We start from the raw sequence: 23,401 nt of genomic DNA on the forward strand, positions 1-23,401 counted from the left end.
AGAAGAACCTGCCACCGCTCTCTACCCAAGCGAATTCTTAGTACTTTTCTTATGTAATTACTTAGGACCATTTCTTTCTTCTGGTCCACGGCATATTGATGATATTTCAAACGGGATCTAAAATTTGTCAAAAAGAACATCTGACTATTTCACAGTTATGTTTTTCACCCTAATTATGGTCAGCATTTCACTCCTCCCTGGGCTGTTGAAAGTCATATAAACTAGAATAGATTCTTTCTTTTACTTTGCCATCTTTGTGTATATGTTTGTATGTTTGTGTATTTGTGTGAGCACATAGTGAGACTAATTTTAAAATGATTTCATATAAAGTTGCTGTGAAGATTTTTTTAAATGTTAGGTACCCAAATTTTCCCTCTTTTAAAGATATGAACAAATAGGGGTTGCTGAGGATTAGAACACTAAATGGGATGATAGATTTTTGAAAATTGACCTATTTTTTCATCTTTTCCCAAATTGCTGAGGGGTTTTGGAGGGAAAAGGGTTGCAGATGTAAAATCCAGAAGAAAGCTATTTTTTGAAAGAGGGGAAAAAATGCAAAACAATGAAATGTAGATAAAATTAAATGATAATGACAGGGAAACAAGTGTCCATGAGGAACATTAGGAACAAGTGCCATTCAACTTAGTCACTGTTCTGTGGCTATAACTCCGGCACGTTGGCTTCCACCACAGCATTTGTAATTGGTTGTGGGGCTGTTCCCAGAACTTCCTGAGTTCTGGCCGGTGTGTTCATGGAAACGCAGCCTTTAAGGCTCTTGGGCTGACGTTTTCTGGTGATAACGGGGAGTGCTAAGCTCCCATTATGGTTCCTGACTGAGCTGAGTGAGGTCAAGTCCATTGCTCTTTACCTGTGAGAAATTTGTTTGGCTTCCCCACGATACCAGCATTTGCCTCCCCGACCCATCCCAGTTCACTTTCTTAATGTCCTTTGTAAAGGGCATAGGTGACGTGCATGATCCGCACACATCCGACATGTAGCCTTGGGAAATATTTGCATACGTGAGCAGCTGTGTAAGCATCACCCAGAGTAAGACACGGAGTGTGTCTAGTCTCCCGGGAGCTTCCCTCACGTCCCCTTAGAGGCACCACTATTCGGAGTCCTGTTGCGTTGGCAAGTGTTGCCTGGTCTTGAATGCGGTGGAATTGGAATTCTACAGTCGCTGCCGTTTTGGGACTGGTTTCTTTCACTTAGCAAACATCGGCTAATTAGCCTAGCTCCCATTTGAGAACAGTTTGTTCTTTGTTGTTAAATAGCATACAACTTTTTTTCACTGGAGTAACGTTTCCTTTGGGTGAGTTTTTATGTCTTCCCTCTCCTGTTTCGTTGCTGCTGCTGCTGCTGCTGTTAATTTTCCTCACGCTGCTGGTGATCTTTGGTTGTACATTATGAAAGCACAAGGCAGATTTCCTCGGCCATCACGTGTCCCCTACCTGGATGAGATGCTCACGGGAGCCCCGCCCACCGAGCAGTGCCGGGAGAGGCTTTAGAATAGTGCTCAGGAGGAACTCAGCAAGCTGCCTCTGCCTCTCCTGTGAGACACCAGCCTCGTTTGGGGGGGTTCCTCTCCTCCTCACGGGCATTTAGCTCAGATTCCTAGAGAATATTTTTGTGCCTTCAGTTTAGGGACAGACATACCTCCTGCTCCCTTTCCCATAGGGATGTGGGGGTTATAGAAAAGGGAAGAAAGGACTCACACACAGTTTGCCAATCCAGTGCCCCAGATTCTGATCCTGCTCCCTCTGTATCTACCAGTCCTGGGCGTGAGTCCACCTTGAATCATGCCCCACCTCTCGTGCATTGATTAAGACTTTCCAGTGATGGTTGGATTTTTTCATGGTACCAGGTACTCATTCTGTAGACTTGGGTGGCTTACTTCAGCTCTTGGGTATAATGGGAAATGAATAGGCCTCGGAGTCCTACTGACCAGGGTCACTTCCCGGTTCTCTCACTATTTTTTGTCTTTCTGAATAAGTTGCTTGCTCCCTCTGAGGCCTCATTTTCTCGTCTCCAAAGTTGGGTGAGATTGCCCATCTGTGGGTTGTTGGAAGAGCTAAGATCATGCATGTCAGGTGCCTGTCACTGTACCTGCCACACTGGAAACCTGTTGGTTCTCTCCTTTAGCTTCCTTTCCTCCCCCTTTTCTCTCTCATTTGCTGCCCCAGACTCTCTTCCCTTCAGCTGCTTATACCTGTAACTTTTCTGGTGGGCTTTCATTTCCTCTCCTGAGACATCGGGAGGTGACACTTTCCTTCCTCACAGAGCCATGACAAGGCTCCAATAATACTATTTTGTAAACTCTAAAACACTGCCCAAAGAAATAGTAATAAAAACCTGAACCATGCCATTATTTCACAAGGCAAATGACCGCATTTCCTTGACCATTATAAGATGGTCCCATGATCAGTTTATTATGCATGACCTTCAAAATCTAACCCCCATGTACCCCAGCGTGTGTCCATGCAGAGAAGCAAGTGGATGGATGTGGTATGGTTTGTTGTGTGTGTCTATAGGTATTTGTGAAAGTGACAACGATACTGAATTGGTGACAAGGCTAAGGGAAGCTAAGCAAATGTATTGGTAAATATCGTACAGCCAAACGTAGCTGGAATTGTGCCCAAGGAAAGCAGCCCCTCCCAGTGTGCCTGGTCCCGCCGACGGGAGGCCCAGGGCAGCAAACACAGGGCTTCGTGAAGCTTGCTTCTCCGCGGGGCGCCGCCACACAGAGGCGCCGGGCTTTGGCAAGCCTCCCTGGAGGTGGGGGGTTTGTTGCTGCTCCTGAAATTGCTCTGGCCTTACATCATTACCTGGGCTAACCGGGTGGCTCAGAAGCAGCCACGTCTTCACGTGGTGAAGGCTCGTGTCCCCGGTTCCCACTGCCCTGCCTCTTTACCTGAGGTTGCTTTTTAAAAATATCTTTTTTTATTGATTTCAGAGAGGGGAAAGGAGGGAGAGAGAAACAGAAACATCAATGATGAGAGAGGAAACATCGACCGGCTGCCTCCTGCCCGCCCCCTCCTGGGGATCAAACGCACAACCGGGCCATGCGCCCTGGCCAGGAGTCGAACCCGTGGCCTCTCGGTGCATGAGACGACACTGAACAACTGAGCCACGCCGGCCAGGCTAGGTGGCTTTTGAAGTATCCAGAGTGGTTCTTGCTGGCAAAGGAGAGCTGGGAGGCCCACCTGGACCGAGCTCCAATTCCGTTGCAGGCCAGCCCTTTGTGAATCCCGATGGAAGCCCCGCCATATACAACCCCCCCGCCAGTCAGCAGCCCCTGCGCGGCGCCGTCGTGGGGCCGGCCCAGCAGCAGCCCCGGCAGCAGCCCTCTCCGCAGCCGCCGCTGGCGGGCCCGCTGGTCGCTCAGGTAAGCAGCTGGCGGAAGGCAGGGAGCAGTGCTCCAAGCGGAGGCTGCAGCGTCGTCAGAGCAGGGCGCGCCAGGCGCGGGCACGCTCTCCGCGGTGCCACCCCCATCCACTCCCAAGGAAAGCCGGCAGCCTGGAGCCCCCAGTCGCAGGTCCGGAGGATTCCGTCTGGATCCTTAAGCTTAGGTAGAGCTGATGCCATCCGCCGGCTTGCCTGGGGGGGGGGGTGGGGGGCGCGGCTCTAGGGAGAATGAATCACACGAGTTTATCTCAGGGCTAGATGCGCCTTGTGTGTATCAAGGAGCCTTCTTGGGACTTGAACTTGGATTCCTGCCCAGGCCTTTGCATCACCTCGCTCACCCATTCCCAGCACAGACCACACTGAGCGGACGAGCCTCGCTCAAGGCTGGCTGGCTCTGGCTGCGTGGACTCCACTTTCCCTTGGGGCCGGTCCCCCTCTCTGCAGTGCACTGAGCCGAGAGGATCCGTAAGGGGCGGTGGGTGATATGCTTCAGATATGACGGCCTTCCGGCGGGATTTCAAGCCCCCAGTGCTTCCCTGTTACCTGATCAGCTTTTTCTTCCCTCCAGTCTGTCCAGGGGCTGCAGGCTTCCTCCCAGTCTGTGCAATATCCAGCTGTCTCTTTTCCTCCCCAGCATCTCCTGCCTTTGTCTCCAACGCAACAGTTCCCCATGGTATGGATTACGTGTGTCTGACTTTTCCCCTGGGAGGGCATACTCGCTGGTTTGACCACTTTCCTGTGCAGGGCTGGCTCATGCTGAGTGGGTGCCCTGGGCTGACTATGATGGGGTGTGTGTGTGTGAATGGCTCATTCCAGAACATTGCAACCCAGCTTCAAAATCATGGTCTTTCTATCATCTGTCCCATGTTGAGTGCTTCTGTAATCTGGTAATTTTTAAAGAGTTTACCAGCTAATCAGGAATTGAATGCCTTCAGAATTAGAAGTCAGAAGCACAGAGACACATGAACTTGGTGTGAGGGTCTGAGATATACCTTAAAGTCAGTGTTGAGATGGTGACCACCCTCACCCTACGCTCCTGATATAGTTGTTCTCACATTCCAACCCCCCCAATTTCCGCTCCACTTTCCCACCATGTACTAGGTCCTTCTGGACAATAAGAGTGGACAGTGACCCCTAATAAGCAAATGGGCTCCCACCCAGCATGTTGGTGACGCCCGTCCTGGCTCCATCTTTGCAGTAGCTGTGGGTGATGGTGACGGCAAGTCCTTCTTCCTCTCCCCAGTGACAGATCCTGTGGTTACCGCTGGGAAGACCAGCTGGCCCTTCAGGACAGAACACCAAGCCCTTGTCTCAGCACCATCCTGAGGAGCCCAAGCCCTTAATCAAAATAATAATAATTTATTTCCATTGCAAAAGGGAGATTTGGGTCAAATTGTTTACCATCTTGTTCCTCAGGATGATTAAATCTGTTTTCTCTTATGTTTTCTTGTTCTGGATGCAGAATTCCTTTCTTATTTTTTTCAACTTGTACTCCCTGCCTCTCCCACAGTGACAGGCACGTGGCCTGTATGTGCCTCTCCCTTCACTAAGTGGATCTTGCTGATTTCCTCCTTTATTTCTGTGTCTTGCAGAGAGAAGACGTGGCAACACAGTTCGGCCAGATGAACCTGAGCAGGCAGTCCTCCGGAGAGACTCCTGAGCCCCCACCCGGCCCTGTCTACCCGCCATCCCTCATGCCACAGCCAAGCCAGCAGCCCAGCTATGTCATCGCCTCCACCGGCCAGCAGCTCCCCACAGGGGGCTTCTCGGGCTCTGGACAGTCCCTCTCTCAGCAAGTCCTCCAGGCCCCTCCCTCACCACAGGGGTTTGTGCAACAGCCTCCGCCCGCACAGGTAAGCATGCCTTTCTCACACCCGTGACCCGGGGATGATCTGTGGTGCACTTGGGCCTATATATTTTCATGCAGAGTATCACCAGTTCAATATGTCTTGCCCCTCTAGTCCAGGCTTATATTCCCCACCTGCAGGACCTGGGCTGTCCTTGTGCAAAGCCTGGGGGCCTAAAAAGTAAGCTCAGTGAAACTGACCCGACTGTCCCTGATACAGTGGGGAAACGTCCCATTTTCCAGACTGCTGGTGCAGAGGCCACATGAAAGCAGCCCCTTCCCTGCAGTGTCCCGCTCACTGGCTTGCCCAGGAAGGGAAAGAAACCTTCAGGAAAGAAGCAAGCCTGACCCTGGGGGACGTTCAGTGCTCTCTTTTTGCTGCTCTGGAAATTTGTTCCTTCCTTTCTTATCAATTATAGCATTTTCTGGAGCTGATCTGGTGCTCCAGGCAGGAGCTCCTCTGTAGTATAAAGGAGGAAGCTAAGCCGATATCCACTGTCCTTTCCTTTCCCCCCGGAGGGAGGGTGTGTATCAAGCTCACTGGTGCTCTCACAAGTAGCCATTAATCATATTTAATTGACTCCAGCATGTACGACACCACAGATCACTGATTTTTACTGTCTTCTCAAAGACTGATTATATGTTGCTGTTCACCACCAAACCTCCCTGGTACTCTCCTGGGTGGCCCTCACAGAATAGTGCAAGTGATTACTGTCAAGATGTAAAATGCAGGGAGGCATTTTCTGATTCATTTTCAAGACACACATATCCCAAGCAAATTCCATCCTAATTATGAAATATTATATTGGATGAGCTGCTTAAAGTACAGTGTCACCTTCTTATGATTTGTTTCACCACCTTAACATCTTGAATAAATTATTTTTTTTCAAGCCATGCAAAAACCCTCCACCATGAAATAATTTCCACTCAGTTGTTCATTTTATTTTGAATGATTAATAGTTCATCTTTGGTCACCTTCTCGGTGATGTCTTTTTCACTAATAGGACTTCAGGAGATGTGAAAAATAATTTTAAGTTATAGGAGAAAGGGCCTCATTGATATATTATTTTGCTAATAAATTGAATACTTTAAGTGTAATTATTGGGGAAATTATTTGGCATATAATATTTTAATATAAAATCGCATATAAGTGTTCTTACCCATCTCTGCTGTCAAAGAGAAGAGGTGGCAGAATATTTAATTGAAGCCTTTTTTTAAAAGTCCTTCATTAATGAAGGAATTTCAGTATCAGTGGACTGCCAGGGCAGAGACAGCTCAGAGCCCCTGGTTTTTCTGCAGCAGAAATGCTATCATTGCCCCTCCAATAGATTTAAAAATAGAAAGAGGGAGGGAAAACAAAGCGAAACAGGTGTCCATTATTCATGACCAGTTTGGACATCCATGAGCTTCTTTTTTAGAAGAAACAAAGATTCAAGTATAGGATATAGCCCAGAGTGATTTTAAATGATTTTAGTAAACATTTTTAAAACTTGATTACTCAACTAGGGAACAATAAAAACTCTCGAGACAGTCCACGGGCAGACATGGAAACACGTTAAACTCACACAGAAAATGAACTATTCAATACCCGTGAAGGTCAGTTTTTCCAACTTGTCATGCACGCTTGTTTCATTTTTAAAAAACACAAAATTCAGTGTTTTAAAATAAGAACCAATTGTATTGCTCATGACTAGGTTGGCAGTTTGAACAGGGCTCAGCAGGAATGGCTCTTCTCTGCTCCACATGGTATATAGTGGCTGGGCGACTTGACTGGGGCTGGAACACCCAAGCTGGCCTCACAGGCCTGTCGCCTGGGGTGCCTCTAGTCTCCACATGGTCTTTTGCTCCAGCTGGACAGCTTGGACTTCTTGTCCTGGTGGCTGGGCTCTCCTCCCACAACAGTGGAAGGGGCAAGTCTTCTTAAGGATCAAGCTTGCAAGTCTCCAAAGTCGTCATTTCTGCCTCGTGGCACTGGTCAGAGCCAGCCACAGAGCCAGCTCACATTCAAGGGCCTGGGAAATCGGTCTCCCCGCTTCCTGGGAGGAGCAGCATGTACACCCACAGAGGCCTGGGGGAAGATTCGGGCGTCTACGTGTACAACCTACTACAATTATATTGTGTCATAAAATGGCAGTATATTTTAGGTTGAAAAAAACGTTACTTAATGCACAGTTGTCATTCCCTGCTCTTCTCCCCTTCCTTCCACAGATGCCCATATATTATTACCCATCTGGTCAGTACCCTACCTCAGCCACGCAGCAGTACCGGTCCGTAGCCTCCGTTCAGTACAGTGCCCAGAGGGGTCAGCAGATGCCGCAGACAGCCCAGCAAGCAGGTACTTGGAATCCGTCGCCCACTTCCTCCACTGACCCAGGTTTTTTTGCACATAAATCTCTCAGCTGCTCTCTCTGGATGAGCATTCGAGCGTGGCAGTTTAAATCGGCTCGTTGCCCTTACCCAGGGGACATAATGGGGCCTTTGATTAACTCTGTGCGGAACAGTAACAGGTACCAGGAGGTGAAGCGGGTCACTCCAGCATCCAAGGCGTGCATGCTAAGCGCCGTCTCCGTGGATTACTTTAGGATCCTCTTAGCTTATTTTGAAGCAGAGAGCCAGCCACACCCCTATCTTCATAGTTCATATCTTTTTTTTTTTTTTTCCTATTTCAACTTCAAGAGAAGTCTTCCCCTGTTCCTACGGCTAGGGGAGCCCAGTAGGTTGTTTCTATCCCATCCTACAAAGCCCTGTCTTTAAAAGAAGGCCCCTGACACTGCAGCCTGTGTCCCGGTGGAACTCTGACTCCATGGCTCACTTTCTCGAGGGCCACCCGCCTCGGCCCGGAGCTCGGCAGCCGCTGTGCAGTGGGAAGGGGGGCCGATGCACTGTACGAGAGTGAATAGCAGGTCTCACAGTGAACCGGTCTCTTTCCCTACTGTGTCACACTCCTAATGGGATGCCGCTACCCAGAGAGCAGCAGCAGCCCAGCAGGGCTCAGTGACCTGCGCTAGGGGGAGGTTTCTGTCCTTCCTGCTGACCACACTGCAGGGGAAACCGCTAATTGTCTCGCCGAAGACTGCCAGACGGGGGACCCCGCCTTCCTTCCGTAAGTAGGTCCTGTTAGGGCCCGTGCCCCCCGGCTGCTCATCCGCGCCTGCTCCCTCCTCCATCACCCGACTTCCGCACCGAATACGTGTGTATGTGTTTATAATACCTACAAATGTATGTGTGTAAGAGAAACAAAGATGTACTGTTTTTATGAGCTGTGACAAAAAGCAGAGTCCTTGCCAAGGACCAGTACCAATAACTGCCACCCTAAGGATACTAACGCTGACACTGGCAGCATTTTGTCAGATGGGAGCGATAATTGAATTCCTCTGTAGCTTGGAGAGCTGTTATGTTCTCTAGTTTACCTCATGGCCGTTTAACGTCTGTGGGAGAATTAGGCAAATGTCTAGCATCCAACCAGACCTTATCTCATTTCAACACTGTGTTAGTTTGGGAAAGATTACATTTTGACCTCTGAATTGACCTTGCGCTTTTTCGTTAATAAGAACACAAAAAGGTTTCAAATTATTAGCTATTCTAAAAAGAGCATGTGGTGATGTTTTCTCTGATTGTTGGAAAAAGTTATCCTCTCTATCATGTGGTGGTAACTGCGCTATCTGTTTAGATCTATACTGTAGTAATGTGTTCTTTGCATTGTGCACCATCTTTTTTGTTTGGCTAATATGCATCAAAGAATTAACTTATTTATAATCTTATAGCTTTTGGTCCAAAGGCTACAGGGAAGTTTTCCTTTTGGTTCCCAGTGCCTTTAGGAGAAGAAAGATGCGTATAGCTAATTATATAAATACTTTGAATTTAGTTTAGTGCCATCGTGTAACAAACAGTTCTCTGAACAGGTATTTAGGTCTTGTGTTAGAGTATAGTTGACATATAGCAATGTGATTACACACGACCTGGAACCCACTAAACCTGCGCACTCTGCGTCCACGTGAGGGGCTGGGAACATTGGATGAATGTGTTAACCAGGCAACAGACTTAGATTAGGAACAAGCCTCAGGTTTCCACGGACTTCACGTCTGCGTGTCCACACAAGGGAGAATACATGACATTTTTTGCATGTTTTTTCAAAGAGTGGGAGTATTTACGGATGCAGAAACCACCCTCCCCATCTCAGAGAGCTCTAACTGGCCTCAACCACGCTCGGTGGCAGCCCGGTGCCTTTGACTGATCCCATGCTCCCACCTCCCCACGGAAGTGCCACCCCCAAGGCGAGATAATGACACTGCAATTAGAAGAATGCATTCTGAAGCAGTCTCATGCTCGAAATAGAAGCAAGAGCTCAGGTGTGCAGGAAGCGAGTGGCAGCGAATGTGTTCTTGTGGGGGCTTGGGAAGGTGAGGAAAAAAAAAAAGATACATGAACAGTATTTTATCCAGACGTGAAACATCAATATATACACTTGGACTTAGACTTTTGAGCTCCTAGTTCTTGTGACCATCGCAGGTGACAGCAGACCTAAAACCCAATGCAGTGTTGAATTTACTGACTGTTTGAATCATCTGTGCTAAAAAATCCAGGTAACCCAGCTCATGCAGTGCCTTGTGACAATGCATGGAGGCTCCTGGTCCTGTTAGCGGGCGGGCCTTCTGCTGAGTTCAGTGACACTATTGGAGACTTTCCCCAGGGACATGGCAGAGTTATTTGGGAGAGCAACTCTTTGTCAGTGGACTATCTCCTAGAGGAAAGAGCCTGTCTGGATAACTATAACGCCGTATTTCCCGAAGGAGCTTGAAGAGGGCCCCCTCTATCTTTAAGTTGCCCTGGGGCCTGTGTGGGCATGGCACGCCCCGCAGCGCTGCCCACCCCCTGCCGTCCTGCGCCCTGGATCCCACCCTCCCCCACCTTCCGCTGGTGCTGACGCCAGACTGCATCCTAGCGATTGCAGCTGTCTCGTGATTTAGCATTAGAATGGGACGCGATTTGGTGAGCTGAAGCCAACTGAGATTTTAATCCCAATTTGCTTCTCGGCCCTGTTCTTAATCTTTATTTAATTACGATGGAAAAGTGTTTCTTCTCCTACATTCTTGGAAGAAGAATTGGAATTGCTGTAAGTTACTGCATCTTTCTGAAGCCTTAGCGAATTGGATATTCCAGAGTTGATAAATAGGACACTTGAGGTACACCGAGGCCCGGTGAGGGGTCATAAGGTCCTCCTCTGGGTGGTTTTGCACCCTTTCCCCTACCAATGGGTGATCAAGGTGCTATGCACGTGGCAGAGGAAACTTATACTGGTGGTAATTATAAATAAAGGCCATGAATGTTAAGAAATTTTGGAGAAACTAAATGGTAGACTTGCACAGTAGTATTTGAATTTTGTAGCTACCTATGTGAGGAAAATTAAAACCTTTAATATAGAAATGTCTCTAATGGAAAAATTGAGTATTGTCAATTTGGCATTAGCAGGTACCCCTAACAGTGGAAGGGGTGGCAGTTTTCCTTATGAGGTAACTGTTGATTTGTTGATAACCCAAGACTCCATAGAAAGACAGGTTATAGCTAAAACACACACAATGGTTTTCAAATCATTCTGGCTTTGAAAGACTTAGACGTGAGAGTGTCTTACTTGAGAACAGATTTTGCTCAGTGGTCAACTGTTGAAATGAAGTGCTGAGAAACAAACCTTTCATTCCTTTGTGTTTAGATTTATTTTAGTAGTCAATTATCATACCACACCTATGTCGCTATGGTTTTACTCTGTTTTTAATTTTTAGAGGACATTTATTACAGCTGGAGACAGTGAACAAGGAAGGGCCTCGGGTAGAAGGAGCAAAGGAGAGGGAGTGGGTGGGGAAATGCACCTAGGCTGGGCTGCTTTGGCTCACTAAGGAGTCAGAGAAAAGGGGGCCTTGGGGACAGGGTCAGGGGCTTAGCCCAGGACAAGCTGCCCATTGTTTTTACTCTTGATCCATAACATCTTTAAGACCACAGAAATGTTAACAATAAATATATCCACCATGAGATCAGGATCTCTCACGGGCCAGTTGCTAGGCTAAGTATTTACTGACACTGCAATGTTTAATCCCCACCACAGACTTACAAGGGAAACATTAGCTATCAGCGCTCCTGATCTACAGACAGGTAAACAGTTGCTCAGAGAGGTGAGAGAAGTTACTCTGCGTCGGGCACCCAGGTGTCAGGGGTTTTAAGCCTGAGCGTTAACCACTTCACGGTAACAGCATAAGCACAGTTACTGGTTTTGTCTTTATCGGCTGGCAGGGATGATCCACATAGAAATTTGCATGTTGGAACTAAATAAGCATGCCCATGTTGCAGAAGCAGATGACATTTAATTAATTATTCAAATGCACAAGTGGACTTGACAGCAGAACACATCAGGAACCCTGGACTTTTGCTTTCCGACCTACCATAGGCTTCCATCTGCCTTTCCAGAGCTGGACGACAGCAAATGGCAGAGAGCGGCTGAGACCCTGATGCACAAATTATACATTGGAAAGAGGCGAGGGAAGAATTCATCTTAGACAGTGTCTCCAACTCCAAATTCCCTTCTCAGTTTGACTTAAAAGGAAATATATGTTGCTTCATTCTTGTCTCTCCAAAATCTTGGACATGTCCTAAAAAGCAGCAAAAATGTGCTTGTAAAATCCTATACGCATTTATAAATGGGCATTTGGGGATGAATAAATCATGGTTTGGTATCAGAATAATACTGGCCTCATAAAATGCACTGGGAAGTGTTTCTTTCCCTTCTGTTTTTTGAAAGAAATTGTGTAAAATTGGTGATGATTTTTTTTTAAATATTTGATAGATGATTCCAGTGAAACCATCTGGGTATGGAGATTTTTAGAAGCATTGTTGTTTACTTTTTATTTGAAGATGATTTCCAGAGCTTTTTAATTACGAATTCAATTAATTGTGGCTCTAGGACGACTCAGATTATCTGTTTCATCTTTGCTGACTTTTGGTGGTTTGTGGTCGTTGAAGAACTGCCCACTTCATCTAAGTTGTTGAATTCATGAATGTAAAGTTGTTAGTAGTGTTTCTTTATTACCCTTTTAATGGCTGCAGGATATGCTGTGATATCATGTTTCAGTCTTGCGACGGATGATTTTTAAATTCTCTCATTTTATTTTTGTCATTCTTGCTGCCTTCATCACTTTCATGAATCTTTTCAAAGGACCAGCTGTCCATTTCCATGGTGGTTTCTATTGTTTCCATGTTTGTTGGCTTTTGCATTTACCTTTACTATATTCTTCCTTCCACTCACTTTAGGTTTATTTGGCCCTACTTTTTGTGGCTTCTTGAGGTGGCTAGAGTATTGATTTGAAACCTTTCTCTTTCCTAATGTAAGCATTTAGTGCTATGTGTTTCCTTCTCAGCTCTGCTTTAGCTGTGTCCGCACATTTCGATACGCTACATTTTCATTTTCATTCATTTTAAGTTTTTGAGATTCCTTTTTAAACTATGGATTATTTAGAGATGTATTGTTGAATGCCAAAGTATTTAGAGATTTTCCTGTTATATTTCCTTTATTGATTCTAGACCGATTCCATGACAGTCAGAGAACATAGTCTGCATGGTTTCAATTCTCATAAAATTGTTGAGGTTGGTTTTATGGCCTAGGATTTTGTCTCTCTTGGTGAATATTTCATGAGCATTTGAAAATCAGGGTATCCCACCCTCGTTGCGTGGCACATTCTATACATGTTAATTAAAACCTGAGTAGTGGTTTTGTTGTTCAGAACTTCTATACTTTTGCCAATTTTTTACTTACTAGTTTTATCAGCTGCTGAGAGGTACCTATTCACGAATCCAGCTGTAAGACTTCCTAACGTCCTAAACCGAATCTAAGGCAAAGGTTGTCCCCAGGATCCCCGAGGACCCAGGATGGAGGGGAAACTTTGGAGTGCTTCAGAGTATGGTATTATTTGGTTCCCTTCCCAAATAAATAAGATGTGTTTCATTGCCTAAAAGAAGTTAGAAACATTCCATAGACATAGCCTAGGAGGGAAGGCCCTCTGACCCTGTGTAGCTGATATATAGCTGCTCCTATAAGCTGCTGCTTATATTGATATTACTTTAGGTGTCAGTAGAATAATACTGTGGATAACTGTTTAAACAGAAGATCCAACAGCTCTGCTTTCCTAATGGACCAGAAGGTTCTGTCTTTCTTAAATATCATGAAAATAGAAAAATAAGAAAAGATGGCTGGAGAGCAGGAAGGGCCAAAAAACACAGAACTTAAGTGAATCTTAAATTAGATTCACTTATAACTGTAGTAAATCATTTGGATTCTGAAAACTGTGCAGATGCCTCTCACCTCTGCCTTTTAAAAATCGCCCCCACTCCCACCCACCTGCTGAATGATCCATTTCGGTAAAAGCCAGTTTTATAGAACATTTTTTTCATGAAAATGTTTGACTTTTCAAATTGTAATTCGGAAGGAAACCATGAAAAGGAAACCTTAAGAATGTATCATATTGCAAAACCTCCTGCGGCCTCCTTAAGCCCATGCACTCGACTCTGACTCTGTTCCCCTCCGGTCTCTGGGTTGAGTACGTGAGGCTCGGAGCTGCCTTGCAACAGCGGGGCTGGGCTCTCCCTCAGGGACAGCGGTGAGGTCCCTAGGCTTTCGGAGCCTCTTTTCGGTCTCTTTTCACTTATATTCAACAGAAACCTCACTTGGACTTGCTCTTACGCTCCGCCCAGCAGCTGTCATGAGCTCTGAATAGCAGAAATAGAAATGGAGTTTAACGACTCAGTTTTGCAAAATAAGGAAACTAAAGGTCTACAGAGCTAATGAAAGAGTTTGGAACAGCAGTGCGACCGATAAGATCCGCTCACCTATAGGTAGTGGGGCTTCCTCCTTGTATCTTAAATTGCCATTCCCAAATTTGATGATTTTAATGAAGACTTATTTGTGTAATTATTCTACACATAATTTTCTTACATTTTAATATTCAAAAGCCTATTAATACATATTTTTTAACTTGAGAAAAAAATGCATTACCAATAGTCAACTCAGGGAAGCTTGACAGCCCCGAGGAAGTGGCTTATGCTCTGGGCGTCCGCATTATGATGTTACTAAAAGCAGAGGGGGAATTAGCTAAGAGTTACATGAGGATTTAATTGTCTCATTTCTGTTAACATCAGTGGGAGTCACATGGATAAATCCTCGTGGAACACGCTGTTCTGAAAATATTAGTCTAGAAAAGGTTTCTATGGAAATGTTCAGACGTTTCTTTCATTAATTGGTCTAATTATTCCATTTACAGAAATGGGAAGGAAAAGTATTAAACTGAGATTATGGGAAAGGTTGAAATTATTAGGAGCAATAATAGGAATCCTGCTATTTTTAGGCCGGAGAATTGTACAGGTTCCCAAACCCAATATAGACGGCAAGGCTCCCTCTGTCCCCAGGAAGTTATAGTAAAAGCGGTTTATGCAACACATTTGTGATAGCTGCTCCTGCACTTCACGTTTGCTGTAACTCCCGGTGTTTACGTTTTCATCTGTTACGTGACTGAGCACTGCTGGTGTGGTTAGGATTTCTGCTTTTCTGTAAAGATACAAAGTGAGACAGATCATAGCACTAGCTGCTTGCATTGTATCATGCAGTAGAAAAGTAGAAAGCAGTAGCTTAAAAAAGGAGTTGGATTAGAGATGGTAAGGAAAGAAAGGTGGCAAGATACTCATAAAAATTCTGGCTTTTGAAAACTCTAACATGCATGTTTTCCCAAGAAGGCATCTGAATGCTTTAGAAAACTCGAAAGAACCCACACAACTTATCCCAAATGTTAGGTTTACCCGATGAGTTAGTGCAACTAAAATAAGGAAAGTTAAGAATGTTTTTACTTTGTTTTCTCTCTTTTTTTATCTTCCATTTATTTCCTGTTGATTTGTGTCCAACAATTTCTGCTGTCAGTTGACACCTAGATCTAGGGGTTACCCAATTCTTCAGTCTCTTTGGAAGCACCTCTTTTAATTCCTCATGGTCTCCATTCCCATCCCATCCTCAAATCTGTTTTCTGTCTTTAATTACTGACTCTACACAGTTCTCTAAAGCTCTCCTTTTTCTTTATCTTTCTTCTTATATTGAACAGGCTTTCACCTCAGACTCTGGGTGCTTTTTGTATCATGTTTGAGTTGTCCCCATTTCCCCTTTATCAGTCTCATTTTTTTCCATTCAATACCCTCCTCTGCATTACGGGACAGGACGCTTCATTCTTCCAGAGGCGCTCAAAATCTAACACTCGAGAGCTTACAAAGAATGAACTGGATTTCCCCACCACCTGGACACAGAGCTCAAGAGCGCTAGCTGGCTCTCGCTCCCCTGGCTGTCCCCAGGCCCAGCGAAACGTTAGCCCCCAGGGTTTGGGACTTCACTGAGAGAGTTGTAGTGATAAGAGAGTGAGGAGCATGCTGAATGAAGTTACTTTTATCTTGCTTCCCAAGTCCAAAGATGCAGTGGTATCCACATCAAAATGGTTAGGCTTTTGGCCGGCATTTAACGTGGTCATTTCCCAGGGCTTTGCTATTGCTTAAAAATATCGGTGTTCCAACTCTGAATGGAAAGCAATTTGCAGATCAGTAAATATAAGACACTACCCCTGAAGGGAGTAGCCCTGAAAAAGGCTCCTCTTTAAAATTCTTTCGTCTTCCCACTGTCTTCAAACATGCCTGCTTTCCACAGGGACGCAATTTAAATTCAGCCAGACCTCCATCTTCCCTTGCCCCTCTGCCAAACCATCAGCGTAAGAACAAAATTTGAGTCAGCCCCACCGGCTCTAAAATGCTACGGGCCCTCTGTCCAAATGAGTGGCACAAGAACGTCCCAGTTCTGGAGCCAAGCGACAAGGACTGTAACCCGGGAAGTCTACTGGAATTTGTGTGCCTAGTAGAGTTAGTCTAATTCCTTTGTCGCGCAGTGACTCACAGACCCTCTTTAGAGCTGATGGGGTCGCATGTCGGGTCACCAATTGACCCAGTTGTTATGCTGGATTCCACGGCAGAGGCATTTCTGCACATGCGTTCATTGGAAGAGCGTGTTAGCAACGTGCAAAAGCCGTCACACTTACGCTCTTGTCTGAACCCCTAAAGCTGCGCCAGGCCTCCCGCCGTGATTTCATCCAGGTGCCGTCCACCGCTGTCAGCCGAGCCTCCCTGGCTGCAGTGAGGGTTTTGATGCCCTTCAAGGCCTCCCACCAATGCCCAAAGGCCTGCTAACATCTCCCTGATTCCCACACCATTTCCTGGAAGGCGCCTAGAGATTCATTAAAATTGCATTTTTAACGTTCCCTCAGATGTTCTTACTCTCTTGTTTTTTGCAGTAGGTCTAGCACCATTGCACTTTTTATGAGCTCTTGTGGGTTGTAACTGTTTCGAGGGGGAAAAAAATGGCAGAAAGAGGGGCCAGAATAGAGCCAAAAAATGCAGGATACTGTAGTGGATACACACGTCAAAGTATTGTAAGACAATGCAGGAGAATCTTTCAAGCTTAGCTCCAAGTGGGTTTGCATGTATTTTTCCTCAAAGAAAACAATTTATAAACAAATGTCACTCCAGTGCTCCCCTGTGCATGGACGGCGTTACCCGAGTGCGCGGTATTATATTACAGAGGTCGGAGGGCTCTTTGGTGAATGTTGAGGAGACCTTGCCGTCCCCAGCTGAGACCACCCACAGCTCTCTGGTAGGAAAGGCGCCGCTTTTACCGCGGAGGTGAGCCAACGAGAACAGTCCAAGGGCAAGAGCTAGGTCAGAGCAAAGCTCCCGCCGTAGCTGAAAATCGTGTGCCCGTTAGGGCAAGAGAAGCCGGTCCTCACGCTACCTTTTGTTGTTTCATTTAGTGCGTGTAACTTTGTACAAACTGTGAAAACAACACAGTACTTGCTGTATTTTTTTTCTTAAAAAGACACAAAAACTCCCCACTACCACAGCAGTGAATTTTGTTTTTACCTTTTTTTCCTGCTTATGCATGTTACAGACACACACCGGTATTGAAATCATAGCTCATGCCACTTTCTTATTAATGCGGCATTTTATTTCTTCAAAAGTCCTCATTATTTCATACTTGCATGTAAACTGATTCTTCCAACATTTGACGCTATTTTTAAGAAGTAAAACTGTATTTGCAGATGGCATGCATGTTCACCTAACAGTTTCAAAACAGTTCCACAAAACTACTAGAGCTAGTAAGTGAATTCCACAGTGTCGCAGAGTATATCATACAGGAGTTGTATTTTTATAGACTGGCAGCAAATAAAGGGAAAATTTTAAATGTCAATTTGTAACCGTATGGGACGTGACTTTAATAGCAATAATTAATCACCCCACTCCCAACCTCGTAGGTCCAGGGAGGACTAGGGGATGGCCTCTGTCACGGGGGACCCCCAGAGCCTTGGAGAGTAACAATTACAGCAGGAGACGCTTCCCCACGTACTCTGCGCCCCTGGTTTCCTCTCCGGGAAGAAGCGCGTATTGTGGGGCAACGGAGGCTTTCCAATCTCTCGCTTACCTATAGTTCAGAATAAACTGTCCCTATTGGCTCTGCGGCTTCTTTCCCGAAACAGGGACAACTCCACAGAAGTTTCAGGGTGTCTTTCCTCCTTCTGTCAAGCATTTTTGTCTCTTTCATTTCCCATCGTTAAAAATGACAAAATGCAAGGAGCGTGCACTCTTTTGAGTTAAACTCTACCTCCAGTGCCTCTGTGAAGGCGCCACACAAGGGAGGTGGTTTCCTTGGCAACAGGCATGTTGGAAAAACTCCCAGGGGAACATTTGCTCCCTGCTCCCTTCCCCGGTGTCCCTCGCAGTGCTGACTGCCAGGCGTGGAAACTACGCTTGAGACGGGAGCCGGTGCTCTTGGTCGGTTTAGCCACTGGCTGCAAGTCCCCGCGGCCAGCCGGCCACGTGCTCTGCTCCCCATTAATGAAAACAGTTCAGCTATGAAATGGGCATTTTCCATTATTGCCTTGAGCTGGTCTTTTCTAGACATTTAAATAAAAGGGAAATTGGGTTTTAAGAAGTGTGTGTGATTGTCCAGATGAACTGAATTTAAATGACTGGTAGCACTTAGTTTTACATTTATTTTTAGTCTCTGAAATTTACATAGAAAGTATTTTTTTAAACTCTGGCAGGGCGCAAGGTCATGTTGAGTGACTACTGCAAAAATTAACGTATTAGTTTGGCAGAAGTTATGGCACACTTATTAAGTACGCTTCTCAATAAGTCCCTATAGCTCGAAAACTTAAAAATAGACGTGTGCATTTATAGATAGGTGAGTCTAAGAAGTCTAATTTCAGGGACTTCACACAGCGAGTATGAGGATCAGCTGATGTGATTTTAAGCCTTAAGTGCTCACTGTGCCCCGGGAAATCAATAAACCCTATCAGTGGACCCAAAGCTCAACCTCTTCACAGCCCCCTCTCTCTCGCCCGCGCTTTCCCTCCCTCGGAGCAATGGTGGAGGGCACGCACACACAGTTGCCGATTTCTAAAGCACTCTGCGGCCCAGCTTTTCAGTTGCTGGAGGCTGTTTAGTGGACGGAGGCTTCATCTTCTTTTCCCTGGTCATCAAACCACTTGTTCATTTCAGAACATCAGAAACTTAAGAGTTTGCCAATAGACTAGTCTCTTATTCAGGAACAAGTAAGAGAATGTAAAAATGATATTTGTGATGCTGCTAGGGAAGGGCCGATATTGTTTGTCCAATTTTACTTCATTGCTCTTCTACATAAAATCAGTAACATTGGCAGCTGGCAGTGCACATGGACACAGGTGTGATACTATTCAGGTTATTAGTATACTGGACCCTCATCTGAAACTTTCAGGTCCTCACATAGTTTTCTGTTGTTTTAATGTGTCCTTATTTCTAATAAATACTGGATTACGAAGGCAAAAAAAGCTAGGGAAAGAAAATACCCTTGACTAACGTCCTTGATACTGATAGTGCCCATGTAAACCTCACACAGTAGGTACAGAGTCAACATGTCTGGAATGAACAAATGGCACAGCTTCATAAGATAATAAGACTAAATGTTGGAGAGGATCATTCTAAGTGTGTAATTTAACCTTAAAGACTTTTATATGTTGAGGTTTTATTAAGTCTTAATTTAGCATTGTATTGATGGTCAGAAATTTAAAACCAGATTTGGCCTACAAAGCCAAGTCTCTTTCCATCGTTCCTCAACATTCCTCAATTCTGGTGGAAGGGTCCCTTTCCCACTGTCTCTCTACTAAATGCACGGATTCTAACGCTCAGATAGACACGGTTTTCTGAGTCTTAAGTACTCTAGATTTTTGAAATAAATACTGGAGAACTGAACTATAGGCCTCAGTAGAGGACACAAATATAGGATCAGACAATTCGACATGATGGAGGAAGACCCCTGGACATCGGTCTAAGATTGGTGGTTCTGTGTGTCTTTTCAGAAATATGATTACACGGCTAGGACTGAGGAAAAGTGTAAAAATTCTCTAATATAATACTTAGAGTGCATTAATCCCCAGTGATTCTGATTAATAATTCTCCCACTTGAACCATCTGGCCCCTCTTGGGCATTTCCATTTCAACTGAGCTCTTGGTAGAAAGTGGGTTCTTACATAGCGTTAGGACAGCTACTAAGAGTCCACAGCAGGTTGTGACTTAAAATCCTGTCCAAGACTATTTTAACTTTTGTCAGTAAGCTAAACAAATATAAGGGTGCTAAACAATAATAGCATTAGCCCATGTGAAATCTTCAATATATATTTGTCAAGAGAAATTATAACTATATAAGGTGCATACTTTTGCATGATAAATAATAACACTTTAGAAATGTTTACTTTTTATATTATGGCTTTGATCTTAAAAGCTGATGGCTTGCATTTTATATAGAAATATCCACTGTGAATGACATAAAGTGGTATGGCAACAGAATTTAGCACAGGGGTGTTTTTTCATGTATTCTTTTTTTTCTCTCTAAGGCTGATGTAGGCCCCTGGCCTTCAAAGTTAAATTCGGATGCTTATGTGCTTTCCTCCCTGCATCCCTGAGGGGAGATAACCTCTCAGCACACAGTGAGTGATGTCAGGAGTTGACCTCAGATAGTGGCACACATACATCCCTAACTCCAGGTTACCCTCTCAAACATAGTTTTTTATCGTCGCAAAAGAGGTCAGTAAGAACACAGAATTACTGAGCAAAAAAGGGGAGCTGGGGTAATGTTTTTTGGAGTAAATAGTTTTAGTTTTCCATTTGCATATATACATGCACTTTTTTCTCTATGGTTGTAGAGAGATAAATGCAACTCTACCACTTTTGCTAAAATTATAGCTCTCGTGTTTGTATATGAAATATAGAAATCCACAGATAGATATAGGTGTAGATACAGATATAGATACATGGATATACAGATGAGTCTATAAAGGGTTTGAAAATACTTGAATTATGGCAAAGAGTTTCCAAAACCTCTTGACTTCTCGGGATCTGAAATAATTCTCTATGTTCTCTTGATGAAATACAAAGTCACATCACAGAGTTAAAATCATGAGAAATACATTATTGTCTCATGTATGCACTATTGTTGAAGAATTAAAAATTGCTTAGGTGAATTTATTTTAAAAAAGAAAATTATCCTTTTAAGTAATTAAACTTAAATTCTGCATAGAAATGGTGCAGAGTGATTTCACTTTCCCACCTTACCAGAGTATATGCACTGAGCATATTATCTCTTCTCACCCTAAACATCCCTCAAGACTGCAGACCGCAGTTCATTTTCTCAGTTTACATCTGTCAACATGTCAGATTCTAAGCAGGATTGCCTTGGCCCTATTTTTTTTTCCTTCAGTTCTGATTTGCATGGAAAGGGTGATAACATAGCTTGTTAGAAACATGTCTGACATTGATTCTGAGTGATAGCTGAGCAGCTTAGCTAAGAATGGAAAGCACAGGGTTTAGCACAGAAAGGCTGTAATGTGTAGCTCACTGGGTCCTCTCTCTAGCCCTGGGTCCTTCAGTTTATTACCTAAGTGAAAAAGCCTCAGTGTCCTGAGCATCAGTCACCAATTCTTCTTGTCAGTAGGGCAGAGCAGGGATAGTTTCCCTTCTCGCCAAGGAACAAAGCTCAGCCACTCCAAGAAACAAAGAGGTGACATGAAAATGTGAATGCAAGTCAAATGCTTTTCAGTGCTTATTAAATTAATTGAATGTAAGTAGTTTCCTCCTACTGAGATACAAAATGAGAGAGAAAAGATAAAAATTTGTTCTTTTAAATAGATCGGCCTCAATAATGATTATATATAAATAACGTATCCTATATAATGGAATGGTTAAGAATTACAAGGAGCTCGATTACCGGGCTTCAAACCTCCCCCTTTTATAGCTGTGTGACCTTGAGGATATGACCACTCCACCTTGGTGTTCTCATCTGCGAAATGCAGATAATCCTAGGACGAGCTCATCGATGATTCAGGGCAATAGTGAGAGCGGATTACTTAGCTATAGTGTTGTCACTGAGTAAGGGCTCGATACCCAGATAGCAATGCATGCTGAGTAACTGTAGCTCTGGGTACCTCATGGGGCCTGCAGAAGAAATGGACGGGACTCTGAAGACTCTGTACTCTTTCCTACTTATGGGGAGCTTCTAACATCCAAGGAAGTAAAATGTTCCATTCAATCATCTTTCACTAGACATTTGACTTTCCTGGTTTCTAACTCTTGTCACAGACCTAGAGTCATGTTTTAATTCTTGAAAGAGAAAACTGGGCATTTTGGATTTTTGGGTAAAACACAGGCACATGGTTCTGCCAAGTGCCATTCTGCAGCCAATTTGTAAATCTCCAGCAGTTGTAGTTTTAATAGCACACATGCTTAAGGTGATGTTGAATGCCTATGGAGGTGCCAACCCCTTTATTAATGAAAACAAGACAAGCTTTGTTATTTTTTTTTTAAAAAAAAGCACTATCACAACATAAAACAATGAGGTACTAATTTGTTTCCTTGCCTACCCTAGATGCCACTGCGTGTGAGGGATTATCATGGAAAACACATTCTTGCTGTAATTTGGAGCCTTTAGGCATTGGATGTGCCAATTGCCTTCACTTGGATCTGGTCTGTAATTTATCACTGGAGTGTCCTACCCTGCTCAAACGCGCCCTTTGTGGGCAGAGGCAAAGCTAATATACTTTCCAAGTGTGTTTGAATTGCTTCCATAAATCACAGCTGCCACTGTAAGCAGTTTTATCATTTGCCAGAACAATAAGTTATCTTCATGCTGTATAGATCCTATGCTCTCCAAGACTTTTATTTGTGTAAATCATAATGCATCATAACGCATTTCCTAAAATGAAATTAGGAAGCTCATTATATACATATATTTAAGATGCAAGGGCGTATTCCGAGGAAATAGTGTAAGCTCACCAAAAAAATGGGGCAATTTTTATCTTGTGTATTTTATAGCAGCAATTTATTATTTACTTATCACTTTAATGATGTGGGCATTAAATACTTGCAGTTGGGGTTAAACTTCATTTCTCTCTCCATTGCTCCAGTGTCTGGGTGAAACCAGCTCACAAAGATATAGGACTAAGCATACATGGGTCCTGTTGGGTCTGCCAGGTATGAGATGGAGAAACCTGATATTTGACCAACACCCATCTCTTCTTGACAACTCTATGGACAGCCATCCCAATAAATCAGGCTGCAGAATCAGATTTGAGCCCACAGTGATATCTGGGACTGACTTCAAATTTCCTGTTTATTTCACCACGATGAAACCCAAATTCAAACCTGATTTGAATCCTCAGACACCTGAGAGGAAAAATGTATTACATAACAGTTTTGTGTCTGAAGTTCCCAATGAGAAAAACAATCTAATTTTAATACTATTCCGGGACTCTGTTCAGCATGATGGACAGTAAACTGTGTTCTTTTTTATTGGCTCGACTGAAAAACTGCTAAAAATTTATAAACTAATTTCCTACCCCTTCTTACATGGCAAGAAAATACTTCTGTTTGTAATTGCCTCGGTAGCTCACTCCAAGCTGAGAGAGCGGTGTCTATAAAGAAGCCAGGTTTTATAATTAGAAGCGAATTTATTTGTTTCAAAGCCAAGTGTTTCCCCGTGCATATCCTAATATTTGAATTCGC

The 23,401-nt window shown here is 44.3% G+C and overlaps 1 protein-coding gene across 22 annotated transcripts in view; it reads left to right on the plus strand.

Annotated features, from left to right (window-relative positions):
- ARPP21 (cAMP regulated phosphoprotein 21) overlaps positions 1–23,401 on the plus strand; it is a 131,499-nt gene that overhangs the window by 82,826 nt on the left and 25,272 nt on the right. For 14 of the 22 annotated variants that reach the window (XR_014000374.1, XR_014000376.1, XM_081159703.1 and 11 more), the window contains 4 exons: positions 3,231–3,385; positions 3,974–4,078; positions 4,998–5,258; positions 7,460–7,586. Coding sequence is in view for 19 of the 22 variants with exons in the window: in XM_081159703.1 (XP_081015829.1) it covers positions 3,231–3,385; positions 3,974–4,078; positions 4,998–5,258; positions 7,460–7,586 (648 nt within the window). In the remaining 3 variants the exon portion in view is untranslated. The remainder of the gene's footprint in view (positions 1–3,230; positions 3,386–3,973; positions 4,079–4,997; positions 5,259–7,459; positions 7,587–23,401) is intronic. The other 8 variants (XM_081159694.1, XM_081159695.1, XM_081159697.1 and 5 more) reach the window with 2 other exon arrangements.

Source organism: Miniopterus schreibersii (genome assembly GCF_964146895.1).
Source record: "Miniopterus schreibersii genome assembly, chromosome: 15".
Taxonomy (NCBI): Eukaryota; Metazoa; Chordata; class Mammalia; order Chiroptera; family Miniopteridae; genus Miniopterus; species Miniopterus schreibersii.